We start from the raw sequence: 15,082 nt of genomic DNA, 5'->3' as shown, positions 1-15,082 counted from the left end.
GGCCCAGATGCAGCAAAACAGGCCCAAACCATGATACTACCACCACCATGTTTCACAGATGGGATAAGGTTCTTATGCTGGAATGCAGTGTTTTCCTTTCTCCAAAAATAATGCTTCTCATTTAAACCAAAAAGTTCTATTTTTGTCTCATCCGTCCACAAAACATTTTTCCAATAGCCTTCTGGCTTGTCCACATGATCTTTAGCAAACTGCAGATGAGCAGCAATGTTCTTTTTGGAGAGCAGTGGCTTTCTCCTTGCAACCCTGCCATGCACACCATTGTTGTTCAGTGTTCTCCTGATGGTGGACTCATAAACATTAACATTAGCCAATGTGAGAGAGGCCTTCAGTTGCTTAGAAGTTACCCTGGGGTCCTTTGTGACCTCGCCGACTATTACACGCCTTGCTTTTGGAGTGATCTTTGTTGGTCGACCACTCCTGAGGAGGGTAACAATGGTCTTGAATTTCCTCCATTTGTACACAATCTGTCTGACTGTGGATTGGTGGAGTCCAAACTCTTTAGAGATGGTTTTGTAACCTTTTCCAACCTGATGAGCATCAGCAACGCTTTTTCCGAGGTCCTCAGAAATCTCCTTTTTTTTGTGCCATGATACACTTCCACAAACGTGTTGTGAAGATCAGACTTTGATAGAGCCCTGTTCTTTAAATAAAACAGGGTGCCCACTCACACCTGATTGTCATCCCATTGACTGAAAACATCTGACTCTAATTTCACCTTCAAATTAACTGCTAATCCTAGATGTTCACATACTTTTGCCACTCACAGATATGTAATATTGGATCATTTTCCTCAATAAATAAATGACCAAGTATAATATTTTTGCCTCATTTGTTTAACTGGGTTCTCTTTGTCTACTTTTAGGACTTGTGTGAAAATCTGATGATGTTTTAGGTCATATTTATGCAGAAATATAGAAAATTCTAAAGGGTTCACAAACTTTCAAGCACCACTGTAGGTTGGTTGATGTCAGAATCGAAATGAAGAACTGACACTTAATGCAGCATAATGTAAATGTTTATGTTTAAGCTACAATTTTGTGCATGTGGTAGGCTGCACAACAGAGTGAAAAGCTGCCGCAGATAGGTTCCATCTGTTGCAACACCTCCAACTATCACTTGTCTCACAAAACTATCATTCTTTCATTTTAGCTCTTAGCAGGTGGTGTTATAATTTGTTAATCTATGAATAAGATGTTAAAGATCACCACAGAGGTAGTTTAATTGTTATGAAACCAATTGTTTTCACAAAATAGGAGTTTTTTCAGGGCACTGAGCCACTTCTCAGAACAGTACTGTATGTGGTCTTTCCTCAAAGACTCCAGAGCCTTTACACATTGTCACCCAAAGAAGGGAAACTCCCCTTTAAAATGTAACAGTATAGCTTGTTAAGAAATGTAACAGGAAGTGTTGACATTTGCAATGTGTCCATGTGGTGCAATTCCAACATATTTACGTTGGAATTGCACCACATGGACGCATTGCAAATGACAGTGGGAGGGGTAATCCAACCTTTAAGACTTACATACTAGGGAAATTTTATGCCTTTTTTTGTCACATGTACATTAGAGCACAGTGAAATTCTTTCTCTGGGATGGGATTCTTAACCCAGATTGAGTGGAATAACCATTAAAGATGTCACTCAATGTCCTGGATGTAGTTCGTATGAAAAGTACGAGTGGTGTATTTCCCAGTAAAACACTCGCGTCCATATAATGTACTCATCTCATCTCATTATCTGTAGCCGCTTTATCCTGTTCTACAGGGTCGCAGGCAAGCTGGAGCCTATCCCAGCTGACTACGGGCGAAAGGCGGTAGTGTTGTGCATGAACGCGTTCAAAAGAACGCGTTCATTGAACAAGCTCGTTTTTCCATGAACTTTGAACTGAACGCAACAACTTTGTAATGAAAGAACTTGAACGTGAATTCGTTCAAATTATGCGACATGAACGACAAACATGAAGATGAATGAAACATGAAACCTGATGAATCGAGTGGCACGTCTACTTGCAAGATATTTTACGTTCTACTACTTCACTGTCAGTCTGATGTTGTTGTCACTCACTGCCCTGAGGTGCCGCGTGTGTGCAATGCATCATGGATGACGTAGTGTGAAGCCGGAGATAGTGGATGGCTCTATGATTTGGCTCCATACTACGTTACCCATGATGCAGCAGAGCAGAGTAGGCATAACCCAGCATTCCCTAGCTACAGGCAGCAGACAGCGCGCACACCACAGCCGGCGCACACTCACAGCAACATGGCCAGTGAAAGTTCAAGTAGCGGCACGGAGAACACAGATGAGATGGATTCTCCTCATGGTTATTTACAGCAATTTTACACAATTTCACACAAAGACTCAGACGGTAAAAACCTTACCTTTCTGTGTAAGCTCTGTCCACCTTTCCTGAAAAAAAACAAGTAAGAACATCGACAACGTCGTTCTCAAATTTGAAACGACACATTGAGTTGAAGCATCTGTCCAGTTTCAAAGCATATATGCAAGTCCTCGAGGATCAGAAGGGAAAGGGCAAGAAGATCCCCTGCCAAAATCCCAAAATCCAAGTCACACTGCCTGCAGCCTTCAAGAGTACCACTGTCTCCCAGCAGCAGGTAGATAAACTGATTATTGACTACATTGTGGAAGATTTACAACCACTAAGCAAAGTTGAGAAATCCTCGTTCATCAGACTAGTTTATTAGAAGTTACTGTTAGTTGAAACTGAAAGCATTTGTTTGAAGTCACGTGTAACGTTTTGGTGCAGTGGTTGAGTCAGTGAAGAAATCAAAATATTTTGTCCTTTTTCCATATATAGTATGTACAATAACTTCCATTTTGTGTGATAGAATATAATATCTATAATATGTGAGTAGTTTTGAGCTAGAATGTAGCATATGATTTTAGTCTTTATTTTCATATCCCGCCTAAAAGTAAAATGAACTGAACTTTGAACTAGTTCAGAATTAAAACTGTGAACTATGAACGTGACCAGTTCACTTTTAGCATGTTTGAACTGAACTTGAACTAGTTCAAAAAAAGTGTGAACTTGCACAACACTGAAAGGCGGGGTACACCCTGGACAAGTCGCCAGGTCATCACAGGGCTGACACATAGACACAGTCAACCATTCACACTCACATTCACACCTACGGTCAATTTGGAGTCACCAGTTAACCTAACCTGCATGTCTTTGGACTGTGGGGGAAACCGGAGCACCCGGAGGAAACCCACGCGGACACGGGGAGAACATGCAAACTCCGCACAGAAAGGCCCTCATCAGCCACGGGGCTTGAACCCAGACCTTCTTGCTGTGAGGCAACAGCGCTAACCACTACACCACCATATAATATACTACTTTATTATATAGACAGGAGTGTTTTACTGGGAAATAAACAACCTGATTTAAGCAACAGCAAAACTAATGTGCTTCAAACAGCTTGATACTGCTGAATACAGAAGAGTGAAATATTTTAAACAAATAATCATGTGTGTCCCCCCCAGTACTTTACAAAACAAAATTAGGCCTGGGATACATTCAGTTTATTATTCCTACAGAGACATAGAAAACTTTTTTTTTCCTTGTTAGTCACTATTTCGGGCACGGTGGTGTAGTGGTTAGCACTATTGGTTAGCAAGGGCCTTTCTGTGCGGAGTTTGCATGTTCTCCCTGTGTCTGCGTGGGTTTCCTCCGGGTGCTCCGGTTTCCCCCACAGTCCAAAGACTCTGGTTAATCGGTTAGGTTAATCGGTGGCTTTAAATTGACTGTAGTTGTGAATGAGAGTGCGAATGGTTGTTTGTCTCTGTCTCAGCCCTGCAATAACCTGGTGACTTGTCCAGGGTGTACCCCGTGTCTCACCCACAGTCAGCTGGGATAGGCTCCAGCACTCCTGCGACCCTGTACAGAATAAGTGGCTACAGATAATGAATGGATGTCGTTTCTTCCCCCCCAGTACTTTACAAAACAAAATTAGGCCTGTGATGCATTCAGTTTATTATTCCTACAGAAACATACAAAACTTTTTTTTTCCTTGTTAGTCACTGTTTCGAGCACGGTGGTGTAGTGGTTAGCGCTGTCGCCTCACAGCAAGAAGGTCCTGGGTTCAAGCCCAGCAGCTGGCAAGGGCCTTTCTGTGTGGAGTTTGCATGTTCTCCCCATGTCTGTGTGGGTTTCCTCCGGGTGCTCCGGTTTCCCCCACAGTCCAAAGACATGCAGGTTAGGTTAATTGGTGGCTCTAGATTGACTGTAGGTGTGAATGTGAGTGTGAATGGTTGTCTGTGTCTATGTGTCAGCCCTGTGATGACCTGGTGACTTGTCCAGGGTGTACCCCGCCTCTCGCCCATAGTCAGCTGGGATAGGCTCCAGCTTGCCTGCGACCCTGTAGAAGGATAAAGCGGCTAGAGATAATGAGATGAGATGAGATTTGCATTGTCCTCATAAAGGAATGATTGCATATGGTTTCAGTTGTATATGGATTAATTATTTTTATGTATTATATGGATAGTAATTTTTAATTTTGTGACAGCTGAATAATTAACTGATGATTAAACAAATATAATATGTTTTTCAGATTGAGTGAGACTTGCAGCCATGTTGGGGCTTTACTGTTCAAGATAGAGGCAGCTGTCTGGTTTGGCCACACCTCTGCAGCCTGCACAGACCTACCATGCAAATGGAATGCTACTTTCAAGAAAAATGTGCAGGCTGCAGAGATATCCTCAATCAAATTCTACAAGGACGCAGCACACCAGAAATGCTTGCGATCCAAGCGAGGCCATTCCAACAAAGCAAGGTCACCATCAAGCCCTCATCAGGAAAAGGCATTTATATCTGGACTGGATTCAATCCTGAAGTCTGCAGTTGGGCTAACTTCCTTTGGGGACTACAGGAAAAAAAGTAATAGAAATCCCAATCCATCTAACCAAGTATTGTTCCCTCAACCTTTGCGTCATGTATTTCAGGAGAAATACAGGTGTATTTCACCGGATGATTTGTGCCAATCTGTCAATGACCTATATAGTTCTTTGACCATCTCCAAGCTTATGATTGAGGCAGTCGAAGCTGCTTCCCGAGGCCAATCTGCTAGTAGACTTTGGCATGAACAAAGAGATGGTAGAATAACGGCATCTATGGCACATAGCTTTCTACACACTGATATCAACCACCCTGCTCCTTCCCTAGTAAAAAAATGCTGCATTCCTTCTCTAGTGCCACTAAAAACAGTAGCTGTAACATGAGGCTGCAAACATGAAGAAGATACCTACCAACTGTACAAGCATTTGGCCACTGGACAGAAAGTGTCACCCACCTGTGTGATCCCCAAAGACATACGCCTTTGTGAACTTGACGTACACACAGATTGCCAAGTCAGCAAATGTGGGTTCAAGATATCTAGAGAAAAACCCTTCTTGGGAGCATCACCTGATGGTGTAGTAAATTGTACTTGCTGTGGCGCCAGTGTGCTAGAAATTAAGTGCCCTTACAAATTTCGTGATACTCTCCTGGCAAAGGCAGCTGAAGACCAGAAATTTTGCCTGGACAGCAAATTAAAACTAAAAACTGATCACCAGTACTGTACACAGGTGCAACTACAAATGTTTGTCTGTGAGGCTGAATATGCAGACTTTGTTGTTTGGACCTTGCAAGACTGTCTTGTTGTACGTGTAATGAGGGACAACACTTTCATCACCACAATGGTCACAAAGTTGCAAGCCATCTGGAAAGGTACAATTGCACCAGAGTTGCTGACAAGGAACATCGAGGTTGGCCAATCAAAGAACAAAGAAAATGAACCACCAAAGGCAAATGCAACTGTCACAACTTACTGTGTTTGCAAAACAACTGATGAACAGGGGGACATGGTTGCATGTGACCAATGTGATGAATGGTTCCACCCATATTGTATTGGACTGAAAAGGTTGCCAAAGTCAAAAACTTGGTTCTGCATACCCTGTAGAGAGGTGAAATGTAAGAAGAGGAAGTTATTGGAATGACAGGTGTAGAATCAAAATGTTCACCAATAATTTTTGGAAAACTGGATACATTCTTAGAAACTCTATTCAATGGGAAAATATGACTAGACAATTATGATTGTAGTACAAGTAATCTTTTCTTATTGTAATGAATTCAGGGAGAACTGACAACTCTTGTGCCTATAATATATATGCATTTTTATAAAAATTGCCTTGAAAATGTCACTGTTCATATATTCCATAACAAGTATTACAGTATTAATATGTATTTTTTGTCACAATTGTGCATTGCTGGAAACCAATCAATAATTAAGAAATATTCATTTATACTGGTCAAAATGTTTTTTTTATTTAAGTTGTGTATACATTGTATATGCTTAATTGCCAGGATTACACTGGTTTATAAGTTTTGTCACCATTTATGAACGTGTGTTACATTTAGTCAAGTACAGATTTGTTTATTTAATTTGTAGGATACAACTGGCAACTCAGGCAGCACGGTGGTGTAGTGGTTAGCGCTGTCGCCTCACAGCAAGAAGGTCCTGGGTTCGAGCCCCGGGGCCGGCGAGGGCCTTTCTGTGTGGAGTTTGCATGTTCTCCCCGTGTCCGCGTGGGTTTCCTCCGGGTGCTCCGGTTTCCCCCACAGTCCAAAGACATGCAGGTTAGGTTAACTGGTGACTCTAAATTGACCGTAGGTGTGAATGTGAGTGTGAATGGTTGTCTGTGTCTATGTGTCAGCCCTGTGATGACCTGGCGACTTGTCCAGGGTGTACCCCGCCTTTCGCCCGTAGTCAGCTGGGATAGGCTCCAGCTTGCCTGCGACCCTGTAGAAGGATAAAGCGGCTAGAGATGATGAGATGAGACAACTGGCAACTCTTTTTGCTAGAATATCTATATTCTTGTATTTTTGCTATAGCTTATGTGCAATAAAGGGCTCATAATACAGAAGCTTGCTTGTGTTATACTGACTATATCCAGTTTTGCCTTGGCTAATAACAGAAGCAGATAGTTTTAAGGTTAAGATATGCAAAATACATGTGAATTTGAATAGCATTTTTTTTATACCTGAAATATGCAGTAACCCCCACAAAAAGTGTACAAAATAAAACTGCAAGACCATTTGATAGAAAAATAGTATGCAAAATTTTATTCAATATGAATTTGCATGACAAAGCACCTATCAGTAAATCTGTATACTGTACAACCAAAGAGCTTAATCATTTCAACCTACTTTCTCTATAGTTATGTACTTTATTGAAAAATACCAATGCCACATTCAAGATAAACATACATTTAAAAAAAATATATATACATATGGTACAATTACTTTATACTAACTCAGGAGTATAATAACAAGGATACATAATTCATTCCTGATACACAATACCTTCACCCATATTTGTCAAGGCAGCACATACTTTGATAATTTTGTCACAACTTGCCACAGCACTCCCATGGGCTTCATCCTTTAAACTCTGGACACATCTAATTGGCATGGTACCTTTAAGAATACAATACCGATTTTTCATCAGGCCAATTACTCTCTCCACATGAATACGTACAGATGAAATTTTACGAGAAATTTCTACATCTCTAGCAGACAACTGCTTCTTTCCTTTAGTAAAGGCAGGAGTTAGGAACTCACAACTACACTGGCTGGCAAACTCCTCGGCTAAAGTGAACCCCCTGCCTGCTAAAATCTGATCACCAGGCATATGGTACTTGCGGTCAATGAATCCAGACTCTTGTACAATTTGTACATCCAATGCCCTACCTCCCCATGCCTTTGACAGGAATGAAACTGCCCCTAATGGAGTGCACCCAATGAAATATTTGACAGTACAATGCTTTTTGTAGTTGCTGTAACATTGAGCCCTAGCAAGAAGTGTTTTTGGAGCCTCGATAAATATTTCAAAACAGTCCACAATACATGTTAATCGTGGGAACTTCTGTTTAAAGACAGGAGGAATTATATCAAAAAAATTTTCTTTGTCTGGCCAGAAAATCAAATGAAACATTGTGCCCAAGTTTCACAAGTGTTAAAAACAACTGCTCACGGAGAGGCAGGCTTTCCTTAGTTGTTCCTTTGCTACCAATGAATGTACTCAGAAATGTGAATAAGTGTAAAAATACACCCCATTTCAAACCTGTCATCATCTGACACTTCTGATCATTTCCCTCAACAGATTTTGATGACGGGCGGCACGGTGGTGTAGTGGTTAGCGCTGTCGCCTCACAGCAAGAAGGTCTGGGTTCGAGCCCCGTGGCCGGCGAGGGCCTTTCTGTGCAGAGTTTGCATGTTCTCCCCGTGTCTGCGTGGGTTTCCTCCGGGTGCTCCGGTTTCCCCCACAGTCCAAAGACATGCAGGTTAGGTTAACTGGTGACTCTAAATTGACCGTAGGTGTGAATGGTTGTGTCTATGTGTCAGCCCTGTGATGACCTGGCGACTTGTCCAGGGTGTACCCCGCCTTTCGCCCGTAGTCAGCTGGGATAGGCTCCAGCTTGCCTGCGACCCTGTAGAACAGGATAAAGCGGCTAGAGATAATGAGATGAGATGAGATTTTGATGACAATGTTTTTTCCTGCATCAGCATCTCCATAGCAGATACCTTTGCAAGGGCTTCATCCCTTTCTTTGCGCAAGTTGTGAACCTCTGTGTACTGTTCACGTTCAGACACTGAAAGTGGCTTCTGGATCGGACTTGACAAAGAAGCATCAGGATCCACATGTGGAGGATCTGCATTGTTGGCAACCTTGGGTGAAGGAAGCACTTCCAAAGGAGGGTCAGAGGCATTATTTATAGAATCATCTAGGAGATTATGAGAAGGCTGGCTTGGTGTTTGGCTGGGTGATACAATAACCTGGTCAGATTTCAAATGCTTCCTTGGAGGGGTTGCACCTGCAAAATATAAAAATATTATCAGTGTGTTATTCAAACTGTATTGATTGACAGGTATATCACAGGACATTCCTAAATTTTGAAACAGACTTCAGATTAATATGTTTTAACCTGTTCAGGGAAATTAAGAAAAGTAATGAGTTCACAAGTATGTTGGCAGTGTTCTCTCTACCAACATTTCAAAGGATTTATAATACAAAGATTATCAAATTTTCCTTTACAGTTGCAACGACAACATAAATACACCAGTAAGCTTGTGTATTACAAAAATAGAATATTTTACCATTGTAACCTTTGTTACTCGCTGTGACTTCCTTTCAAACCTGGACAACTTCATTGCAGATTTACTTTGACTAGATCCACAAGTTGGAAAGATTGAGGGCACATAATCAGGATGTGTATGATCATTCACTTTTTCTCCTGAAAAAATATTGACACATACTTCAGTGAAACCACATAGTGTCAATCCATTTTTATTAAAAGTAAAGATGTGGATAGAAATATCTATAAAATATATATAAAATGAATATTAATAATGTATAGATATAATTTATATATTTAATAAAAGACAACTGCAGAAAACAGTACTGTATTACATTAAAACATTTTTAACACAAATCATTTTGGTATAAAATATACACCTGCCCATATGATGTAGTAATTTGTCCTACTTGCCACTTATCTATTTAGGAATAAGGCTATAAAATAACTCAAATTTAAAAATTCAAGCCTTTACATGCACCAGTTCAGTACACAAGCACTAACACAGGTAAACAAAGAGGTCAAATATATACATTGTGTATTGCAGTATTACATCCTGATCCATACAATGAAGATAAACAAATATATCTTAACATTTTATTCTCAATGATTACTCACCACTTATAAAGTGTCTCTGATGGTTCACAGATCCATCAGACTTGATTTCACTTCTATTTATGGCTCTCAGCCACTGCAAACGTCTTTTCCCACCTAATGGCAACATATGAAACTTTAATGCTGGGTTCTTGTTTGCATTGGCTGTGCAGCCAACAACACAACAGCTTTTAGGCATTTTATTGCTAACACAGTGTAACACAATAAAGCCAGACTTTCCCCTAGTTAAATATGGCGGCTCCAAGGTCATGTGACCTGACGTCAAAAGTACCCGGATGTCCGACTTCGAGAATGGATGTTTACTATTTCTTTCTTTTTCTGTCCAGGCTCATGCGACACTGCCCCCTAGTGGACACTCTCACCTCACGTTATGCGCGAGTTCACGCGAGAGAGACTCTGTTGTAATATTAGTGGGACTGTGCATTGTACTGAGCGTCCTAGTTTTTAAATCCATGCACCCTCAAGGACGTGCACTCTTCCTCCAAACAGTTCAAATTTAAATAAATTTTACAATAATAAAAGAAATTAATATAAAGGACGTCTCATGTTGACATAATTCGCCTGTCCCGTCCTCGTTTCTTTTCCTTGTATCTTTTCCTGACACAGAGAGGCGCTAGAAGACAGGAAGTAATTGAAGCAGTAAAGGAAATGAGGATCACTACTGAGAGAGAGAGAGAAAAAAAAACACACACACACACACACTATGGCGGGCAATTCGAAAGAACAGCAACTTTCTCTGCATGTTTACAGCAGCCTTCGGGTAATGTTCACGGTTTAAAGATTTGTTTAACTTGAACATGAGGCCGTATTTAGAGTATTTTAAGTTTTTAATGGCAGCTGTAGTGGCTGTTGTAAACTATGATGCTTACACACAAACTAGTTAGCCATAGCTAGCCAGCTAGCTAGCCAGCAGTGTTGCCAGATTGGGCAGGTTTAGGTGCTTTTTGGCTGGTTTTGAACATATTTTGGGGTGGAAAACGTTAGCAATATCTGGCAACACTGCTAGCCAGTCATAGCCAGCCATCCAGCTAGCTAGCCAGCCATCTAGCTAGCTAGCCAGTCATAGCCAGCTAGCCAGCCATAGCCAGCCAGCTAGCTAGCTAGCCAGCCAGCTAGCCGAGTCGATGACGAGGGTGTTTAAATAAATTATATCTCGTGTTGATTTATGCCCACAGCTGTGATTTAGTTGGCATTTACTTCGGTTTTACTCTCTAGGCTCTGTTGTTACAGTATGTTTTAGAACCAGCAGTACTCGTATGTAACCGAGTGATGCTAGTTATCCACCTGAAAGAGCAGGTTGAATGCAGTGGTTGTGTTGTTTGCAGAGACTCTCCTGTCCCTCAGTGGATGGTCTTTACCTGAGAGAAGCGGACAGCATGCAGGAGCTCCTCTGCACTCCTTCATTACACCGCATGGATATACTGAAATGGATTTGTGCCAGGTATGTAAACACAAATTAACAAAACACAGTGAACATCTTACAAGTTAGCTGATGATTTGGACAAACACCTGTACATACAAAACCAGCCAAAAGTTTGGACACATCTACTCATTCATAGTGTTTTTTTTTTTTACCTGTATTTTGACTATTTTCTACATTGTAGAACAATACAATTCCAGTTATTCTGCTCCTTCATATTGGAACCTTCTCCAAAAAGACATACAGCTTAGTGTATTTATTTCACTAGAGCGCTTTAAACAGCTACTAAAAAACTTGAAATCAGACTGTTGCACGTTTCCAATGACCCTTACCTATGTCCCTTTTCCCCATCAGATTTCTAATCAATTTAATGTGTTTTACTCTTCTTTGTTTTGTTTCTTGTTTGTACTGTCTATTATATGTAGTTTCTTTTATCTCTTCTGTTTTTGATGTTGTTTTGTATTGTATACTTTGTTTTCTTTGTCTTAACAGTGTGTTTATATTGTCTATATGTACTCCCAGGGCTCCCTTGTAAAAGAGATTTAACATCTCAATGGGATATCACCTGGTAAAATAAAGGATGGATAAAATAAATAAATACTGAAGACATCAAAACTATGAAATAACGTGGCAAACAAAATGTCATATTTTAGATTCTTCAAAGTAGCCACCGTTTACCTTGATGATGCTTTGCACACTATTGGGATTATTTTAACCAGCTTCATGAGGTAGTCACCTGGAATGCTTTTCAGTTAACAAGTGTCCATCGTCAAAAGTTAATTAGTGCAATTTCTTGCCGCTTTAATGTGTTTGAGATGAGTGAACAAATGTTGCCAGGCAACACAAACCTCACCTGGTAGCACTGATGATGAATATGAAGGAAGATATCGTGAAAAAAAATAGGTACCCTATGGGTACATGTGGCTACTGCTTATAAATAAAATAGTTTTCTGATACCACATGTCCATACAGTAAATATAGCGCGCATATATACACACACTCTATGAAACAGTAGCCACAAAAATGTAGCATAATCCAAAAATGAACAATTTTTTTAAAATCACAGAAGTAAAATATACCAAGTGTCTGTACTTTTATATTATTGTACTCTTACCTCTTACAGTTTTCAAAACTGAAACCTCTGAACTGAGGCTGACATACACACGCTGTCGCCATGACCGAAACTTATTTCCCGGAAATGGCCCGGTGCTAGAGCTCAGTGGAACGCGTTTTCTCTCTGTAATAAGCATAAATGTCTGAAAGCGATTTCTTTAATCTAGTCCATTTATTTAAAATGGTGAACTGAATTGTATACACTCACCAGGCATTTTAATCAGAACACATGTATGGGCATGCGCAGTGCGCGATTGTTACACTCATGCAGCACAATGACATAGTGGCTAGCGCCTGTATATAAGGCAGTAGCCACAACAAAAATGATTTTGACCTTTTTGGTGACCTTGTTGGAGGTTCTATTTGAGACCAATACCCATCTATCCTGAAAGTTTTATCAAGATTGATCCACCCGTTTTCCCGTAATATCATTTACCAAAAAAAAAAAAAACTGACCGAAAATAACACCTTGCCCCACTTACTCTGTAGCTGGCGAGGTAATAATAAACATATACAGTAAGTAGCCCTATTCCACAACTGTAGTAATCCAGATTGTCAAGAACTGCTCAACTAAGTAAAAAGAAACGATATCCATCATTACTTTAAGACGCGACATGTCTTTGAATTAATAAAAATAAATATCATTTAAATAGGTGTATCCAGACCTTTTAACTGGTACTGTATGTCTGAAGTAAAACTACATTTGTTTGTGTTGTAAAGAATCTGTCCATCGCTGAGAGAGAAATTCTCAACCATCAAATCGTCAGAGACAGAAGAAGTGGCAAAAGGTAAAGATGTTCTGCTTACACCTATAAAAGGGGGGGGGGGGGGGGAGTAGTTATTTCCATTGAGGTTTTTTTTTTTTCTTTCTTTCAAACCCAACATAGAAATCACACGGTTTGGCCATGAAATGCTCTTGTGTAAAGCAGATGACCAGGAGTTAATCAAGGTATGTCACTTTAAGATCAGTTTTAATCAATTAACCTAAAAAAAGGTATGTACTGGAAAAATGATCATATTGGTAATGAAAAATAAATGTTATCTGTTGATGGCAACAGCCTTGTACTGTGAAAATTAAAACTATTCCCAAGTGCTGTAGATGACTTTTTTTTTTATGCAACTAAGCTTTTCAATCTTAGCTTAGTTTGTTTTGACTGTTCTGTTGATCTGTCTCTTTGGCACAGGGCTTTGCCACACCTTTACGGCAGCTTTTGTTTTTGGAACAGCTTTTAATGATTGCAGCCCAGCAGGACACATCACCTGAGTAAGTGCATTTTTTTTTTTAGTGGATTCATATGCATTGCAGTCATGTACTGTGTATCTGGGATCATTAAATAGCTGTCCATTTCTGTGAGTTTTCCACGGTGAGTAATCCATCATCCACTGTAATCGAAGTGAAAATGTAACCTCTGCTGTATATAATACTTTTTAATTTAATGTACAATTGCTTGCTTTGGTGACTGTACTGAAATGACTATTTCCTGTCTGTCTGTCTTTTCCAATGACATGCACAGTGAGTCCTCTGGAGGTGGCAACATGGCAAATGAGGATCTGCTGAAGGAGCTGATGTCACCTGACCACCTAACTGATCTGATTCAGCTGATGAATCCTGTGTGCAATCCCTGGTCTGTCCACATTCAGGAATACCTCAAAGCCACACAGGCAACTCGGAATAAGGCAAACCACAAAAAAACCAATGAGTATGTTTACATCCACCCTGTCTGGATTCAACAGTTACTGGATTACTAAAAGCATATTGTAAAAGGAATTAAAGGTGAAAGAAACCTGGATTTTAGCATAATTATATCCTAGGAAGTCTCTGTCTGAAATATTGATTATTTTTGGAAGTTGGAGTACCAGTCATTTTCAAAAGCTGTCAAAAATCTTTTTTCAGATAACAATAGCATTTGAAAACACCTGTATACCGTTTGAGCCTTTTCACACCAAGGAAACAGCAATACAGCAAAAAGTTCTGTTATTTTGGAAGAAAACTGGACTCTGATCTGAGGACTTCACAAACATCACTTTCAAACATAATCATCAGACAAAGTTTTAATAAGTTAATAACTAGTGCTGTCAAGCGATTAAAATATTTAATCGCGATTAATGTCGCGACTGTCATAATTAACTCGTGATTAATCGCAATTTAATCGCACATTTTTGTCACATGAAAAACCATTGTAATTCTCTTATCAGCATAAAAATGTGAATGGGCTTGCTTTGTACCAATGTTTTTTTTTATTGCAAAGCATAACACGTCTTGACACAGCCACTGCAAAGTGAAACCTAAGCCGAGCACCGGGGCTAGCAAAAGAATCATGAGTGAAGTGATCTACTGCTTGAGTTAGTCTACAACTCTAATCAGAGAGACAGGTTACACAGTGACGGTAGGCTTGACATGCTTGATTATAATACAAAGTACACTATTATATTAACTTTAAGTTGTTCGTTGATAAATATTGCATTGAATCTGATCTTTACTGTTTCAGCTCACTTAACACATTTTGTACTTTTACACTTTCTGCCTGTTGATGCGTCGCGCTGTCCAATCAGAGGCGGCCAAATTTGCATATTACAGGAAGGATTTCTGGGATAGCATTGAGTTTACAGTTCAGAGGGATCTGGCTTCTTTAGACGCTGTCTTCTTAAAACTGAATAAATATTTAAAAAGAGCCAAATGAGCCAGTCTTTTGAACGGCTCTTTTCAAAGAACTGATCACAAAGATGCGGATCCCATCAAAGAGCCATAAATCCCATCTCTACTAGCGCGCCCTGCCCGCGCTGGT

At 40.1% G+C, this 15,082-nt stretch overlaps 1 protein-coding gene and 1 long non-coding RNA gene across 3 annotated transcripts in view; one reads left to right on the top strand and one right to left on the bottom strand.

Annotated features, from left to right (window-relative positions):
* Positions 1-7,218: 7,218 nt before the first annotated feature.
* LOC132896204 (uncharacterized) lies at positions 7,219-9,979 on the bottom strand. The gene is made up of 3 exons (XR_009655966.1): positions 9,767-9,979; positions 9,171-9,307; positions 7,219-8,887 (listed from the first exon to the last, which is right to left on the bottom strand). It is a non-coding gene; the product is annotated as an uncharacterized LOC132896204 (long non-coding RNA).
* A 442-nt stretch (positions 9,980-10,421) lies between these two features.
* The window catches only part of si:dkey-93l1.9 (uncharacterized protein LOC562339 homolog), a 16,491-nt gene continuing 11,830 nt past the window's right edge, over positions 10,422-15,082 (top strand). For both annotated transcript variants that reach the window (XM_060938169.1, XM_060938168.1), the window contains exons 1-6: positions 10,422-10,523; positions 11,089-11,204; positions 13,017-13,084; positions 13,184-13,245; positions 13,481-13,560; positions 13,811-13,996. In XM_060938169.1, coding sequence (XP_060794152.1) covers positions 10,467-10,523; positions 11,089-11,204; positions 13,017-13,084; positions 13,184-13,245; positions 13,481-13,560; positions 13,811-13,996 — 569 coding nt within the window. In that variant the 5' untranslated portion in view covers positions 10,422-10,466. The remainder of the gene's footprint in view (positions 10,524-11,088; positions 11,205-13,016; positions 13,085-13,183; positions 13,246-13,480; positions 13,561-13,810; positions 13,997-15,082) is intronic.

The sequence above is a fragment of the Neoarius graeffei genome, chromosome 13 (genome assembly GCF_027579695.1).
Source record: "Neoarius graeffei isolate fNeoGra1 chromosome 13, fNeoGra1.pri, whole genome shotgun sequence".
Taxonomy (NCBI): Eukaryota; Metazoa; Chordata; class Actinopteri; order Siluriformes; family Ariidae; genus Neoarius; species Neoarius graeffei.
This window is presented reverse-complemented; position numbering and strand designations above follow the sequence as displayed.